The sequence below is a fragment of the Falco naumanni genome, chromosome 8 (genome assembly GCF_017639655.2).
Source record: "Falco naumanni isolate bFalNau1 chromosome 8, bFalNau1.pat, whole genome shotgun sequence".
Taxonomy (NCBI): domain Eukaryota; kingdom Metazoa; phylum Chordata; class Aves; order Falconiformes; family Falconidae; genus Falco; species Falco naumanni.
The window spans coordinates 30,355,380-30,369,821 of NC_054061.1; the positions used below are offsets into that span (position 1 = coordinate 30,355,380).

Consider the following 14,442-nt stretch of genomic DNA (forward strand, 5'->3'; position numbering starts at 1 on the left):
AAGATAAAATCAGCACGTAGGTGCTCAGTGAAACTGAAGAGTCCATTAGTGCCTTAACTCTTAAATTACCATCTGAGTATCTCGGTTGATAAGGACAAGCTAAAAGGAAACGTTATCTTTGTCATTAAATCTTTATCAATGTGATATTGACAAACTTGAGTCTTTCTGTATTTTTAGATTGCATTCGTGCTCATTTCTTCCTCTGGATGTGAGCAAGCCATGTTTCATTAGTCATTAACCGATGTCTGGGTGCAGGGAGGAGCAGTGATTTGTCTATGTCCTGTGTGCATTACAAGGGCATCTTCAACATTATGAATTAAACTCCATGTTACTGCATTAGAAGTATGGAAACCAGACTGCCAAAGTGATGGCATCTAGAATTAATATCAGTGCTTTAAAATTCTCAAATATATGCCCGTCTTTCTGGTATACCGTTTCAGAGATGAAATACTCAATTTTGTAGTGTTTTGATCCTAAATTTTCATATTCAGTGATATTTTAAAAGCAGAAATGTTCCATCTATTCTTTTTTATTTCCTATTACTTGCTATTAACACCGTTTTTTTTCTCTAAAACCTTGTGTACTCTCCCTGTACAGTAGATACAGGAACAGGCACAGGGCTTAGCACAATTATAGACTGTAGATACTGTAAGTGTGAATGTGAATCAGAGATTACCACTGTATTTTAGAGGCTCGCTTAAATTTATTCCACTAAATGGTCCCGACAAGATCTTGACGATAGTTAGAAATACAGGTACTCTCAATTCTGTTACCAGACTTCACCAGTTCGTGGGGGAATAACAAATGGAATTAACCTTTCATTTAGGTCTTTACATCCTTCATGCACATGGGACCAGACTTTCAGGTGTTCAGGCATTGTGCTGAGCTCTTCTAAAAACGTGGGTACTTATTTGGTTCCAAACTGTGAGCTGAGCCTTTCTGAAATTCCTATATAATACCTCCTAAGCCCTGCTTTTATCTGCTGTGAAAAAAACCCCACTGAATTCACAAGGGCACAGATTCCTAATCAAACGTTGGCACCTCATCTTCTGAGCACAGAGAGCTGCCGAAAGGGTCCGCAGCTATCAGCTGTCCATGCTGGAGGTAAAGCTCACAGCTGCTTCGAGACTGGGGGCAAGCTGCCTGTGGTGCTGCCTGCAGGATGGGAGAGGGGACTCTCTTCAGTGTCATCATATGCCAGGGCCTAGCGCTCCCAAGGCCAGTCCAGGTCCCAAATAGCTTAGAGGGCACTGTACCTCTTGCAAAAGCACAGTTTGGCCTGGAGCAGTGACTGACACTTCTCATTTTCCATTTCATGGTATTCCTCCTGGCTGCAGCAATAGGAGCGAGGTGCAGGTGAACATGGGCAGTGCAGGTCTGTATCCTCATATCATCCAGTACGGTGCACCCTCCTTGGTCCCAGCACTGGCTCTCCCTCCTCACCTGCATCTCAGCCTTACTAAGATTTCTTGGCTCGCATGACCAGGCTGATGGTTTCTCACTGCTCTGGAGTAGGTCAGTGGAATTACAGAGGTCTGAAGCCAGGATTTGAGATGCTTATTCAGATCATCAGGTTTACAGAGTTGTACTCTGTCCTGCTCACAAGCCTCATTAATTTTTATCTATCAGAATAAATGTTGCAGAACTTGAACTGCCATTTGGAGATCTTGTGGTCAGACTTCAGACTTTCAAGAATGAAATACCACAACACATGCACACTGTGACCTTCTAGAAGCTTTATTTCTGAAAAGCAGCAAATGTTTGGGAAGTCAGTGGGACAGTTCCTGACCTGGCAGAAATTATTTTAATTTCAATACAAGAAGTGGAGCCAATAATTCTTACCAGCTGGGAATCTGCCCACTTATTCTTTCTAAACCATACCTCAAGTAAGTGCTTTGAGGAAAAAGGGTAGAATATAGTACCCTCATATCCAGGTATTCAAGAAAACCTTCTTAAAAAGTCTGTCTTAATTTGAAATTATTCTGTCAGAGCCAAAACCAAGACATGAAGGGTTGGAGAGAATATATGTATGTAAAAGCCTTAAACTAATGATAAAGGTATTTCTTGAATGATAAAGGTATTTCTTGAAATCCTTCTCCTACTTTTAAACTCCTTTCAGTCCACCTGACAGTTCAACAATCTTACACACACACACACACACACACACACACACACACACACACACAAAAAGAGGGTGGATGGATGGAGAAACCTTTTAAATGCATAATACTGAGGCAAGGAAAATATGGCTTGTTCAGTATTAACTTGACAAATTCATGCTCTTGTCATTTAAATGATTGTACCTTTCCAGTGTCTAGCTTGCTGGACCTTGAGAAACAGTAGTGAGGAAGGATTGTAAAAATGATGCTCATCTCTCTCAAATTATTTTTCTGAGTAAATGAATGATTTCAATGAAATCCAGATAAGGATGAATCTGCTCACTTGAATCATCTGTTTCACAGCCAATGAACTTCCATGTGAAACAGTGCTTACCCTCCTTGGTTGCCATGTATTGATCTAAAACATCTTCCCTGAGCTTTCTCTCTCCTTTTCCTCCTACAGGCAAAAGGTTAGAGTTAGATAATAGTATTAATTTTCCAGACATCTGCACATGTTTTAATAGCCTTTAGAAAATTTGAAATGGTTTCTGTTTGACCACCACAGGGCTAAAATGCCATTAAGACTTAGATTGTAGCAATACATAGCAATCATAGCCCCATAGTTCAACCTGGCAATAAAAAAGCTAATTTATTTTATCGAAGATTTAAATTAATGTGATGAACTCCTCTCTCAACAGGAGCTGTAACACCACTCTTACGAAAATACCATGCCCTTGCATATTTTCAAAACCACATAAAACGCTTGTAGCAGACCCTGTGCATATATTTTTCCTGTGTGCTTTTTGAGTGTTTGCATGTGTATGTGTATTCACATAATACTACTTATCATTCCTGAGACTATTTTGGTTTTTTTCTGTCATATTTTCATTCTTAAGCTCATTTTTTTCTATCATCTGGCTCAGAGACTCAGCAGGAAGGAAGTGATTAATAGATCCAGGGCAGTTTCCAGTGTTAGCATTTTTTTTTACCACCCTGAGAACTGGAATTTTCTTGTGGGCAAAAATTACTACTGGTTAGGTAAATTGAGTCTAAAATAGCTTTTAAAATAGACATATGCAGTTAGTAAGGATATTTTTGAAAATCTGTGAAAGAAATACTTAGAGCTCAGACAGTTTTCATTTCCAACTATATGCTAGAGGTAAGCTTCAGCTTATCCCATTATAAAGTGATAAAGCAGCATTTGATGGCAGCAGCTTCTGTGATAAAATGATCATGGCAGCACTGAGAACGAATCTAATAAGGGAATTGATCTGTAGATTCCAATTCTGTAAGAGCCAACATCGATCAACATAAATGTCAATAACAAGATCGTACTGAGGTCTGCCTAATTTCTTCAGATGATTTTGGGGCATAGTCAGAAAGTGAATGTGAAAATGAATTTTAAACTGTAGGAATCGCAAAGACAAAGACCAAAATTATGTTGTGCTACCAGGAATATCGCAGACTGTCATAGTATTAACAATTTAGAAGCGTGTTGAAATTAGTGGGTAGCATTTAATCAGATAATGATTGATAATGCAATGCCTGATGTGTGAGACTGAAACGTCAGTACTTTTCATTTGTGTTTTCATGCTAAAGCATTTCTTAAATACAGTGAAATGAAACACAGCCCACCTTTTTACTGCTAAAGCATTAACAGTATGTGTAGGGCATGCCATAAAAGATTAATGGTGGTGTTCTTCCTTGTCACAGGAGTTCTGTATAAAGTTGTTTCCTAGACTGATTCTGACCATGCTGAAATGTTAAGAAAAAATGGTTTTCTTTGTGAACTATGTAACAAGAGGCGGCCTCGGGATGGGTAGGATTCTGCCTTTCACTCTTGATGTTCCCATAATTCATAGCACCTACAAATTTAGCAAATTTAGGACTCATTTAGCAAAATGGAATTAATGTATTAATTAGTATTAGATCAATAGGAAGGTATTTACAAAATGCACTTACTGTTTTGTACCAAATTAATAGGAAAGAAAATACAAGTATGTACTTAGTAAGAGGCTCGACTGCAATACTGTTCTCACAAAATTGCTGTTTTACCATACTGCAAGGAGTCTTCCACGAGCAAGCTCATTGAAAACATTTATTTCATTAATTATTTACATTCTGACTAGCTGATTACTGGGTCATTGATGTAAACTGTTGACTTTACAGTAATTACAAACCACAGGGAACTTTATACATACATTTTCCTAAGAAATTAAATTAGCTCATTTTATTATTATTGCAATATTTACAGACTCCTACCATAGTGCTATTAAAATGAGAACTAATACTTTGGAGTCTCAGAGCTTGAAAACACTGATAGAGTTATAAAATGAAAACTAGGATCAGAGAGGATTACTTTGTGTCTTTCAATGTAACTTTTATTTAAAGCAGTTTATAAAAATTAATAAAACTAAGGGATTTGGAACAGGAGTAATTTTAGGCTTACATTAATGTTGTCAACTCTCTGAAGAGTACAGTGGGATTATGTTATTTATGTTTATGCATCAAATATCTGCTTTACACCTCCCAATTTAAACCCTGGGATATAAGTTGCCAACCTTCTGAGTTACTTTGGAATCTAATTCACTGTTTTTTGCCATCTCTGTATGACTCGATAATAGCAGAGAGCAGCAAGCCTGGCAAATCTGAAGCAGACACAAATGAAACCTTTGTTTTATTTTTTGTGCTGGATTTGCCTTGTTAACAGGATTTTCTGATATAGTTTTAGCACCCTAATCTTCCATACAAATGTTTGTAATATCATACCCTTGTACTTTGTCTTGGATGTTGTCAGTTAAGTCTTAGTAAATTCGCCTGGAGGATTTGCCAGCAAAACTGGCAAACCACTATTAACACTGGGTTTGAATCTGAAGTCTGGTGTCTTCTGCAGCACCGGACTTCTAGGGTTTTTAGCGAAGTCAGCCTAGTAGGAGAGTAAGACAACAAAAACAAATGGAAAATACCAAATTAGAACTGTCATGGAAGTATTTTTATTAGATTAATGAAAGATCCAAATCCACTTGACTTGAAATTTCTGGAATAGCTGGAAACTTCCTTTTTTTGTATTACGAGCTGATTTAGCTTACTGAAATGTATTTTACATTTAATCCTTTAATACTCATTTTATGTATAACTTCCTCCTGTTACCACTGAGCAGTACTGCGTGTTTGTGATAGTTTCCTGTATTTTCCACAGCTGTAGGTAAGACCAATAAATAACAGTCTCCAACTGCTTGCTCATACCACTGTAAGAGTTATCCTGAGATTCACTTACTGTGTTTTAACCCCCGCCTCCCACCAAAAATAAATACAACCAGCAATAGTGGTAAGTCTCCTGCGATACAGCTGTTGAGAACCCTAGCAGCAACATAGAGAGCAAACTGATTGTAGTTAACCTGTTGGACAGACCTTAAAGAAGAACAGAATATTAAACATGAAAGACAACCTATACGTTCATACTAAATACAGTGGGGTATAAGACTTCTGAGTTGCTTTGCCTGTTCCAGCCTGAGCTGTGTAATGTTTCATGTTACACACTTTTGCCAAATATCAATTATCTTCATTAGCAGCTTGATCTGTTGGAGGTGGTGCCTCTAGCAAGAGAGAAATAGAAAAAGTAGCTTAGTGTGATGAATTAGCTTTACAATCAGAAGCTACATGTTCTTGCCTGCACTGAGGTGTATTAATAGCTTCTAGAGGCCTAAGAAGTGATGAGCATATAATTGTTTTGGGTAAGGGAGGAGTATATTAAATGGTCAGAGTTCAAAAAGCTCATCCTAGATGTGATTAATTCATAGCTGCACTCTGCTTCTGATGGATATGACAGTTATGGATGAACAAGGGAACAGGAAAGTGAGATGGGTCAGGTAATGGGGGAAAAAAGTCTGCTAGAAGGAGCTCTGGCCTTTCATGAGCCTCTGTCACACCTGTAGGGACATCACCATATCAGCACTCTTCCTGTGTTGTACAATTTTTGGTACATTTTTTGAACATTTTGGTGGAGTTACTAAGGCTTAACTCATTTAGTACAACAAGGGTAGAATTAGTAGTGATGTTGTGATGTTCCTGACTGTGGACTTGAGGGAAATCTTTACGTAGAGAATTATTAAAAATGAGTGGCGTGAAGGCTGCAGAAAAGGTATTCCCTGCCAGTCCAGTTACAGTTGTGGGGTTATAGAGGGAGCTGTCCAGAGTATACCTGCTCAGGTTTGTCATGCTGCAGGTAACAGCAACGATGGGAGGAGGCCACACACACCAAACAAACATCTACAGCTCTGGCACAGAGCACCAGGATGAAAATGTTGTCTTAGAACCTAGAGAGAGAATTTCTTTCTTGTGAGTGATGGACTTCGGCTCATGTGAGAAAAGGAAAGCCAATTGATTTAATAGCAATTAACTCATCCAATATTGGAAAGCCGTGTACAGTTTGGCATAATTCATTGACAATTGTTCTGGCGATGCTGCAGGCCATTAGACGTTTCAAAAAGGAGACGGGAACTGATAGATATTCTGCACAGATGCAGTCAAGAGGCATAATCGTTAGGGGAGTCTCTCTGTAATATTGCCTCACGCCAGCAGGCAGTAGCCTTCTTTTATCTTCCTAGAAAGCCTTAATAAGGATGCTGCTGGGGGGAGGGGGAATGGACCTCCTATTTGATGGATTGGTTATCTGCCTGCCAGATAATTGTATTTCCTATTGCACTTGATATAATAGGTTTCCACCTAAATTATCAATTACTTTCGGGGGTTTTGGGGTTTGGGTTTTTTTTAATGGGAATTACGGGAGTTAATCTTGACATTGAGCCACAAAGGGCATGGCCTTTTCTGTATCGATCTCACAGGTGAAGGAGGAGTCAGAGGCAGCCACAGAGAGGCCCCTTCTGCTCTGCCCTGGCCTCCCTGCCTCTCAGAACCCACTTACTGTAGAGACACAGATCCAGGCTAGCTAAGATGCTATGAACTTTTTAGTGCACCCCTGCCCCGGCAGTACTTAGTACAGGATAATCTCTAAGCAAGTTGGCCCAGCCCATGCTGTATTCACTTCCATAAGGGTTTTCTGTTCAGCATTCCAGTGCTCCTGATGGTTTCCTGTGGTCAGAGGGTCCCAGGCATTCCCCACCACGTGCAAATATTGCTCAGTTTCCCCTTATTATATAGGGCACCAGCAAGTGGGGCAGATGACTTGGATTTATAGTTGTAACTCCTTAGTTTCGTATTTAAGTATTTATTTAAACTGATGTGATCTTTTCTGTGGAAGTCATTCTGTGCTGTGGTCTACCTGTTGTTGCATTGCATCACGATAGCATCAACAGTGATTTTAATATTGTACAATATTCAAGGCGGCAGTAACTCCTTGAGGTAGTTATGTGACTGTCATATGAAAGTAAACATGAAGGATGCAGTACGTTTTGCATATCTGAGAAGAAATCAGAGTCAAGATACATAATTAGCACAATCTGTTACTTGGTTTTAAATGGACCATTAGTGAGGTTCTTTAACAAATAGTAGAGTTTTTCCCATTATTGAGTTGGAAAATGGAGACGGAAAAAGAAAAAAAAATAAATGAAAGAAAAGCAATTTTCTTATCATTTTTCTTTTGTAATTGGATTACTTGCTTCAGTGCTGTGTGACTATATTTAATTAATGATCTCAAACTTTGTTATGCTGTTTATTAATGCTACTTATTGTGCTGGCTGTGTGTCTGTTAATTTGCATATGGGGGGGTGGGGGTAGGAAATATTCCGAATGTGATGATCTCTTGTTTGATACAGAAATGTAATCACATTATACATCTTGAGAACACACTTTCCTCCTTTGATAATCATTTTAGTGCTGATTCACCTTTGTTGTTACAGTTTTATAGAGTCATAGAGTCTAACACTGGGACAGATGATTCAAACACAGCATGACCCATGTGCAGCTCAGGCCTTCTGGTCCTCAAGCCAGTGTGGAGGGACCCCTGTAACTCCGAGCTGTTTACATCATGCTCTGCTGGGCTACGTCTTACCACTCACCAAGAATTATTTCTGGTTTCTGCCTGCTCCAGTTGGGCTGAACTCTGCTTTTAATGTCTGATGTGAACAATAACAGCAGCATGCTAAATTCCATCAGATGACATTATAGAGGTATATTTAGTTTCCTTTATTGAGATGTGTATATATTCCCATTTAAGTAATGAAGTATTTAAAATGCCTTGCTGGAAAAATGGGAAGATAATTTTACAACTTTAAAACTCCTATAACACTATTTATAGGATATTTATTTCTGGTATAATGTTCATCCATCTCAGGTGTCCCCAGTCATCATCCCTAATCCAAAGATCTGGCTATAGTAACTTCTGCTAAAATATTTCTGGAAGATAATCAGGTGACTGGTTTCACTGGAGAAAGTAATTAATTCCTCTGCAAAGACCAAGTACACCACATGTTTATAACTCCTGGTTCTGAAAACAGTGGAATCCTCCTGGGGGTTCAGCATTGCAGTTGGAATTATTGTCAAGAATAATGTGTACTAAGTCAGTAAATCTGTGAGTTTGGGAAGGCATTTTACCTGGAGCTTAAATCTTGAACAAGCACCTGACAGTAGCTCTAGTAATAACACTTCAAAAAGTGTGTGCTGAGTAACTAGGCGATAGGCATCACTGATGTTAAAAAACACATAGCCTGGATGTAATTAATATTTATAATGAAAAGTGTCTTGGATACTGAGTGCTTGTAGCATTTTAATCTGTTCAACAATATATTGGACAAAATATGTTTATACAGGCTATTGATCATTGAAAATATTTTCCATAATCTGTCTGCAACAGAATACCTCCTGAAGAAACCTGGATGAATATGTAACTCTTGATGAATTCGTCCCAAATTTCTAATTAGTAGGTTTTTTTAAAAAATTGCTAGATTGTCTGAGATAGATGCCTGAAGCACAGCACGCAGATAACAGAGGCTGTAGGAATGGCCACCTGCTTTGTTCTCTAGCAGATGAATTTCTGCAGTGGGTACCAAGAAAGTGGGCTGGGGAGTAGCTGGACATAAGATACTGTGTGATTGATGTTTCAAGTCCCTGCAAAGAACTGTCTTGCCATTACTACTGCTGCACAGGGGTGGAAGGGCTTTTGTGACTGCAGATTCTTTTTCCCTCTTTGACCAGAGTTTTTGAATGGACAGGGTGATGGGCCACTCACACAACCTCGACAAGTCTGCATGGTTTGCGTCCTTCACAGGGTCTCCCTGGCAAAGCACCTTGGCAGGGTCTGCACCATTTGTTCCTCCAAGCTGAGTGCCCCAGTGCTGAGGAAGGGGTAGATGTGGTCTCACAGGTTGTGAGTCTGGAGGATTGATGGGAAAATGAAAAAGAGCCTGATCCAAAGTCCTTCTGGTTGAGGGAGGCTGGTGGTAGTTTAAGTCCTTTCTCATTAATTTCAATGGACTGTGAGTCAGATCCATACTGCCTGTTACATGATATGTTGGTCCAATGACTGAGGAGACTGCAGATATTTCTTCTTTTGAAGTCTTCGGCCAAGGCATGCACATAAATCAGGGATTTTATTGAAACTGCAATTAAAACAAATCAGGCTTAATGCACACTGAAAGCCTTAGTAATTAGTATACAGGTGAACCTGGAGGAAAAGGCACAAGCTTAGCCATCCTTCCAGGCAAAACTGAAAAAAGAACTGTGTATATAATCGAACAGCATGTGAATATTAATGCACAAAATCCTCTGAGTCCCTAGTTCCCTGATGCAATTATTTTCTATTCACATTAATTGTTCCTAACAGATGACATTAATGACTTTGAGTTAAAATGTGTGCAAAGGAGGCCTTCAGCAGATCAATGCTGTTTAAAAATAGGGTCACTTTTGCAATCATTCACTCAAGGTGTAACAGCTCGTAAATAAAACAACATTTACATGTTGATTGATTTATAAATGTTAATTTTGTAGTTCATTTTTATGCTTTTTTCCTGAAACCTGTCAAACTCTATGGATAATGCTGAGACTCGTGTTCATTTGTCATTGTTGCGTGTGAAGTAATGATAAGTTGCAAAACAGAGACTAGGAGAAAAAGTAGAGTTTGTTTCGGATGAAGAACGATCTGTTCTGCAGACAGGAAATCCTGGACAAAGTAAGCACAAAGAGCAACATTTCAAATTAGAACAAATCCTCTTTTACCTCGGGGCCTTCATTTCCCTTGAAATTTAACAGCAGAGTTAGGAATTTTAAAAATGCTGATCTACTGCATATTTGACAAATGCTTATGCTTTGCTCATTCCCTTCTGCCCCCCTCCCCCAGAAACTCCATTCACGCATCTTAGACCTCTCATCTGGGGATTTGCTTTCAGAAGTAGAAAGAAACAGAAGCCTGATGCAATCTCGAACTGCTGATGCTCAGATTCACGTGAGTTTTTGTGCTGTCCTTGTACCCCTCATTTGGAACCCTCCTTTTTACTTCTGAAGTCTGATGTCAGGGATGAGCCATAAAGCTGATCCCTGAATTGAAACACTGTTGAGGCAGATAACAATACTTCTTCTTCCTTCTGTTCTCTGAAATTCAATATTGTGTCCTCAGTGGATATAGTAAGCAGATAGTGTCACTCTGTGCAAAAAAGCGTAAATCTTAGCAATGTCCCCAGTATACCTTTTTGGGTATTGATTACATCTCAGAATCTCTGAGAAATGGTCAAGGAGCTTTTTATTAAAGCCCATACACCATATTATTCATCCTACTTTTATGATATATTATGTATGAACTTTTAAAAATTCATGGGCTCTGCATTTTTATTTTTTTTTTCAGATGGGGTTAGCTTTGTGCTTATTTGGCAAAACATTAGCCAGTGTGGCTTTCATGTTTCATTGTCAAAGAGCAAAGTAGCTTAAAAAACAAAAGCCACGTAAAGATAGAGGGAAACAAAGAGGACAAGAACAGAACATTGAACCTGTGTGTGTCTTTGATCTTGAAGTATAGTAGTGTCAACAAAAATGTAATCTTCTTTAGAATACATACTTTCATGAAAAGGCATTGTTTCAGAGCTTCACAGAAATTCTAACGACCCTTTGCATTATATGTAATTAAGCCTTCAGGTTAGGTTTTTCTAGTGCAGAGTTTTGTGTCTTTAATAGTCTGATTCTTTCAATTTTCTGTGATTTCTAGCAAAAATTGTGTATTTAAATTGTAATACTGCATTCAGGCCTTTTTACTCTGATTTCTTTAATGGTAATGACTTAAGAGTCATGATTACAAAAAATGAAAATTTCACCATGTCAGTTAATAGACTCATATGCAAGTTAAATATATTTAATTAATGCATTATAAACACATGATTCAAAGTACTTTCTCAGATAATTTAGAGAATGAAGGCAAATTGCAGGAGATAATTCTGCTTGCTCTTTAGCGGTCTGAATGCAATCTAGAAGTTGGGTAGATATCCTGCTTCAGAATCTGTACTGACATGGTAGGGTTTGCACACTTTCTCGTCTCTCAAACGATAAAGATGACTACAGTAATTTACTGTCCTTTTGTTTTCCTTATCTATCTCCATTTCTCCCATTGCTAAAACTGTAGGACCAAATGCCTTTCTCCTCTCTTTAAGTACAAAGGAAACAACGTGAGGCGATGAAAGGCTCTCAGAGTAGCTGAAGATGACAGGAAGGGAAGGCAGTACTTGTCACTCTGCTGTGATCTCCTCTTTTCTCCTACAGGAGATTGTTATAGGAATCTTATTTTATAGGCCTCTTCCCTTAAACACCATGATGACTGGGACACAGCCTAGTATAAAGAGCAGAAATTTGACATGACATGTTTTTCCAATGCTACAGCTGAAAGGCAACAAAATAGCCAGAACAAGCAGATGCTGTCATTGGCCTCTACACAGTCAAACTTATAGGGAATGACGCAGACATAGCTGAGGAAGCTGATGAGAAAGGGTCTCCCATGGGAACCATGATGTCAGAAATAGAGTAATTTGTCTTAACAAAGCGAGGTAGTCTGTTTCAGAGCCAAAAACATAGGCATCAGCCTGCCTCTGATGCTGAAAGATGTATTCTTCCCAGAGCCAGTGGATTTGAAGTCTTTTCCTCCTACAACCATTTGACTTCCTAGGAGAACATGAACCAATAACTCCCAGAGGTGAAATGTGCTCCTGCTACCTCAAAATGATTTTCCCATTCATAGGTTTTGCCTGTGACAGAGAATAATGATTTGCCCTGTAGTTACGTTTGTCAAAAACAGAACATTATTATGTCAGTTGAGCAATGAACAGCTGTACTGATGAACTCCTCAGCAGTAAAAATTCTGCTCTCTCCCATTTAACTGAAAAAAGGTTCAACCCTAGTAGTAATAAATGGGAGGACATGGGGAAAGAAATGGAAGAAATTAGCAGGAGGCCAACAAACATGTTACTGTATGAGAAGTGCCTACAAACTGGGCATTTTCCCAGAGATTTGCATGAAGAAGCTGTGTCTACTGCATATACAGTTTTGATAATTGTTTTGTGGATTTAATAACTTTAGATTTCTTGTGTCTTTCTCCATATAAAGGTAAAATTTTCATCTAAGCAAAATTAATCTGGGGTATATCTATGCACAAAAATCAATAAATATTAATTGAGCTTGCCTTAATGAAATACAAAGCAAAGTTTTATGAGAGTCATGGAATCATAGAATCGTTTAGGTTGGAAAAGATCCGTAAGATTGTCGAGTCCGGCCATTAACCCAAAACTGCCAAGTCCACCAACAAACCATCTCCCTACGTGCCACATCTACACATATTTTAAATATCTCCAGGGATGGTGACTCAACTACTTCCCTGGACAGCCTGTTCGAGTGCTTGACAACTCTTTCAGGGAAGAAATTTTTCCTGATACCCAATCTAAACCTCCCAGAGTGCAATTTGAGGCCATTTCCTCTTGTCCTGTCGCTTGTTACTTGGGAGAAGAGACCAACACCCAACTCGCTGCAACCTCCTTTCAAGTAGTCATGTCACCCTGTCTGCCGTTCCTGGTAATTAAAAAGATGTCTGATTCTGTAAGGGAACCGGAGAATAGCATAACAGAATGGTGTAAGCACTTAACATTAAAGAAGCTCTAACACTGTTAGGCACAAGAGTATTAGTTTGAAAACAAATTAAAGGCATCCTAGATACTCCTACAGAGGTTTAATATTTTACCTAAAGTGCTATCTGCTCTTCATTACTCTCTTCCTCAAAGCTGGCACTTAGTCACAGTCAGCTGAAATTGCATTTGGAGAGGGGCGATAACTACACAAGTACTAAAGGCAGCCATAAAGTGTCAATAAATTGCATAAGCAAGAGGCTTCAGCTGTCTGCGAGCGACACAAAGATGGATTGTCCTACGTCAGAGAGTTTCTTAGACAAAGCTTTGAACTAGATAGGAAACCAAAATTAGACTGTAATGGAGAGATTCCATTCTCAGTGGACATTCTGGTTGGGATACTAAATTAATTTACCTTGTCCAGGGTGTACAGCCTCATCTGTTACATTGTGGGCCTATAATGCAGTTGTCAAGATGTACTTGTATTCTTATAACTTTGTTTTCTGTATCTTACTGGAGCCCGCTGCTTATGTACAAAGCATAATTCAAATAGACTCAGAATAATCTTTAGCAAAAGAAGAGCAGAGTACTGGTTTGAGAATAAAGAAAACATGGAGGATGGTGGATTTTCCCCCCAACAAATGAAAATATTAGCAATTTTTAATTTACTTCTCTGTATTAAATTCCCCAGATGCTAGTGGCATAACAGGAAGGTGTAAGTAGCTTAATTGCTTATCTTTGTCCTTCTTAATCAAGGGGAAGTTAAATGATCTTTTTCCACCCATAAGATATTTCTCTTTCTTCTCATATTTTAGGAATGCCAGCAGAATGTGAAATCCAGTATACCTGTCTTGAAATGCCAGAGTCAATTAAATATGACAGGTCCTATCCGCCTGTATCCCCGGAGCAGCTGCAGTAGCAGTGAACTCTCCCTCTCAAGTGCTTGCAGTGAATATTCCAGTGGTTCCTCATACACTTGGAATGATGGAAAGATATGCAGCAAAAGGGTAAATCAAATGAATTTTCTTCATTTATTAGCTTAACTTAATTCGAAACAAGATTAACTGAAAAGCTGCCTATTTCCGAATTTTTTTTCACTTTCCTTTTCCTATGTAAACAGTTGTCACTAAACTCAGTAAGGGTTCTCTTCCCTATGTCTCCCTCCCTCTCACTCTCCCCCCTTTTAACTTTTTTTAACAATTCCATTATCACTCAAATTTGCTCAGTTTCCTCATTTATTCTGACATTTATTCTGTCTTTCACAGTCCAAATTATTTTCCTCTTTATCTTAATCCT

General features: G+C 38.7%; 1 protein-coding gene across 7 annotated transcripts in view; it reads left to right on the forward strand.

Annotated features, from left to right (window-relative positions):
- The window catches only part of NCKAP5 (NCK associated protein 5), a 245,226-nt gene that overhangs the window by 167,392 nt on the left and 63,392 nt on the right, over positions 1–14,442 (forward strand). For all 7 annotated transcript variants that reach the window (XR_005829348.1, XR_005829347.1, XR_005829349.1 and 4 more), the window contains exons 9-10: positions 10,392–10,496; positions 13,962–14,153. Coding sequence is in view for 4 of the 7 variants with exons in the window: in XM_040603862.1 (XP_040459796.1) it covers positions 10,392–10,496; positions 13,962–14,153 (297 nt within the window). In the remaining 3 variants the exon portion in view is untranslated. The remainder of the gene's footprint in view (positions 1–10,391; positions 10,497–13,961; positions 14,154–14,442) is intronic.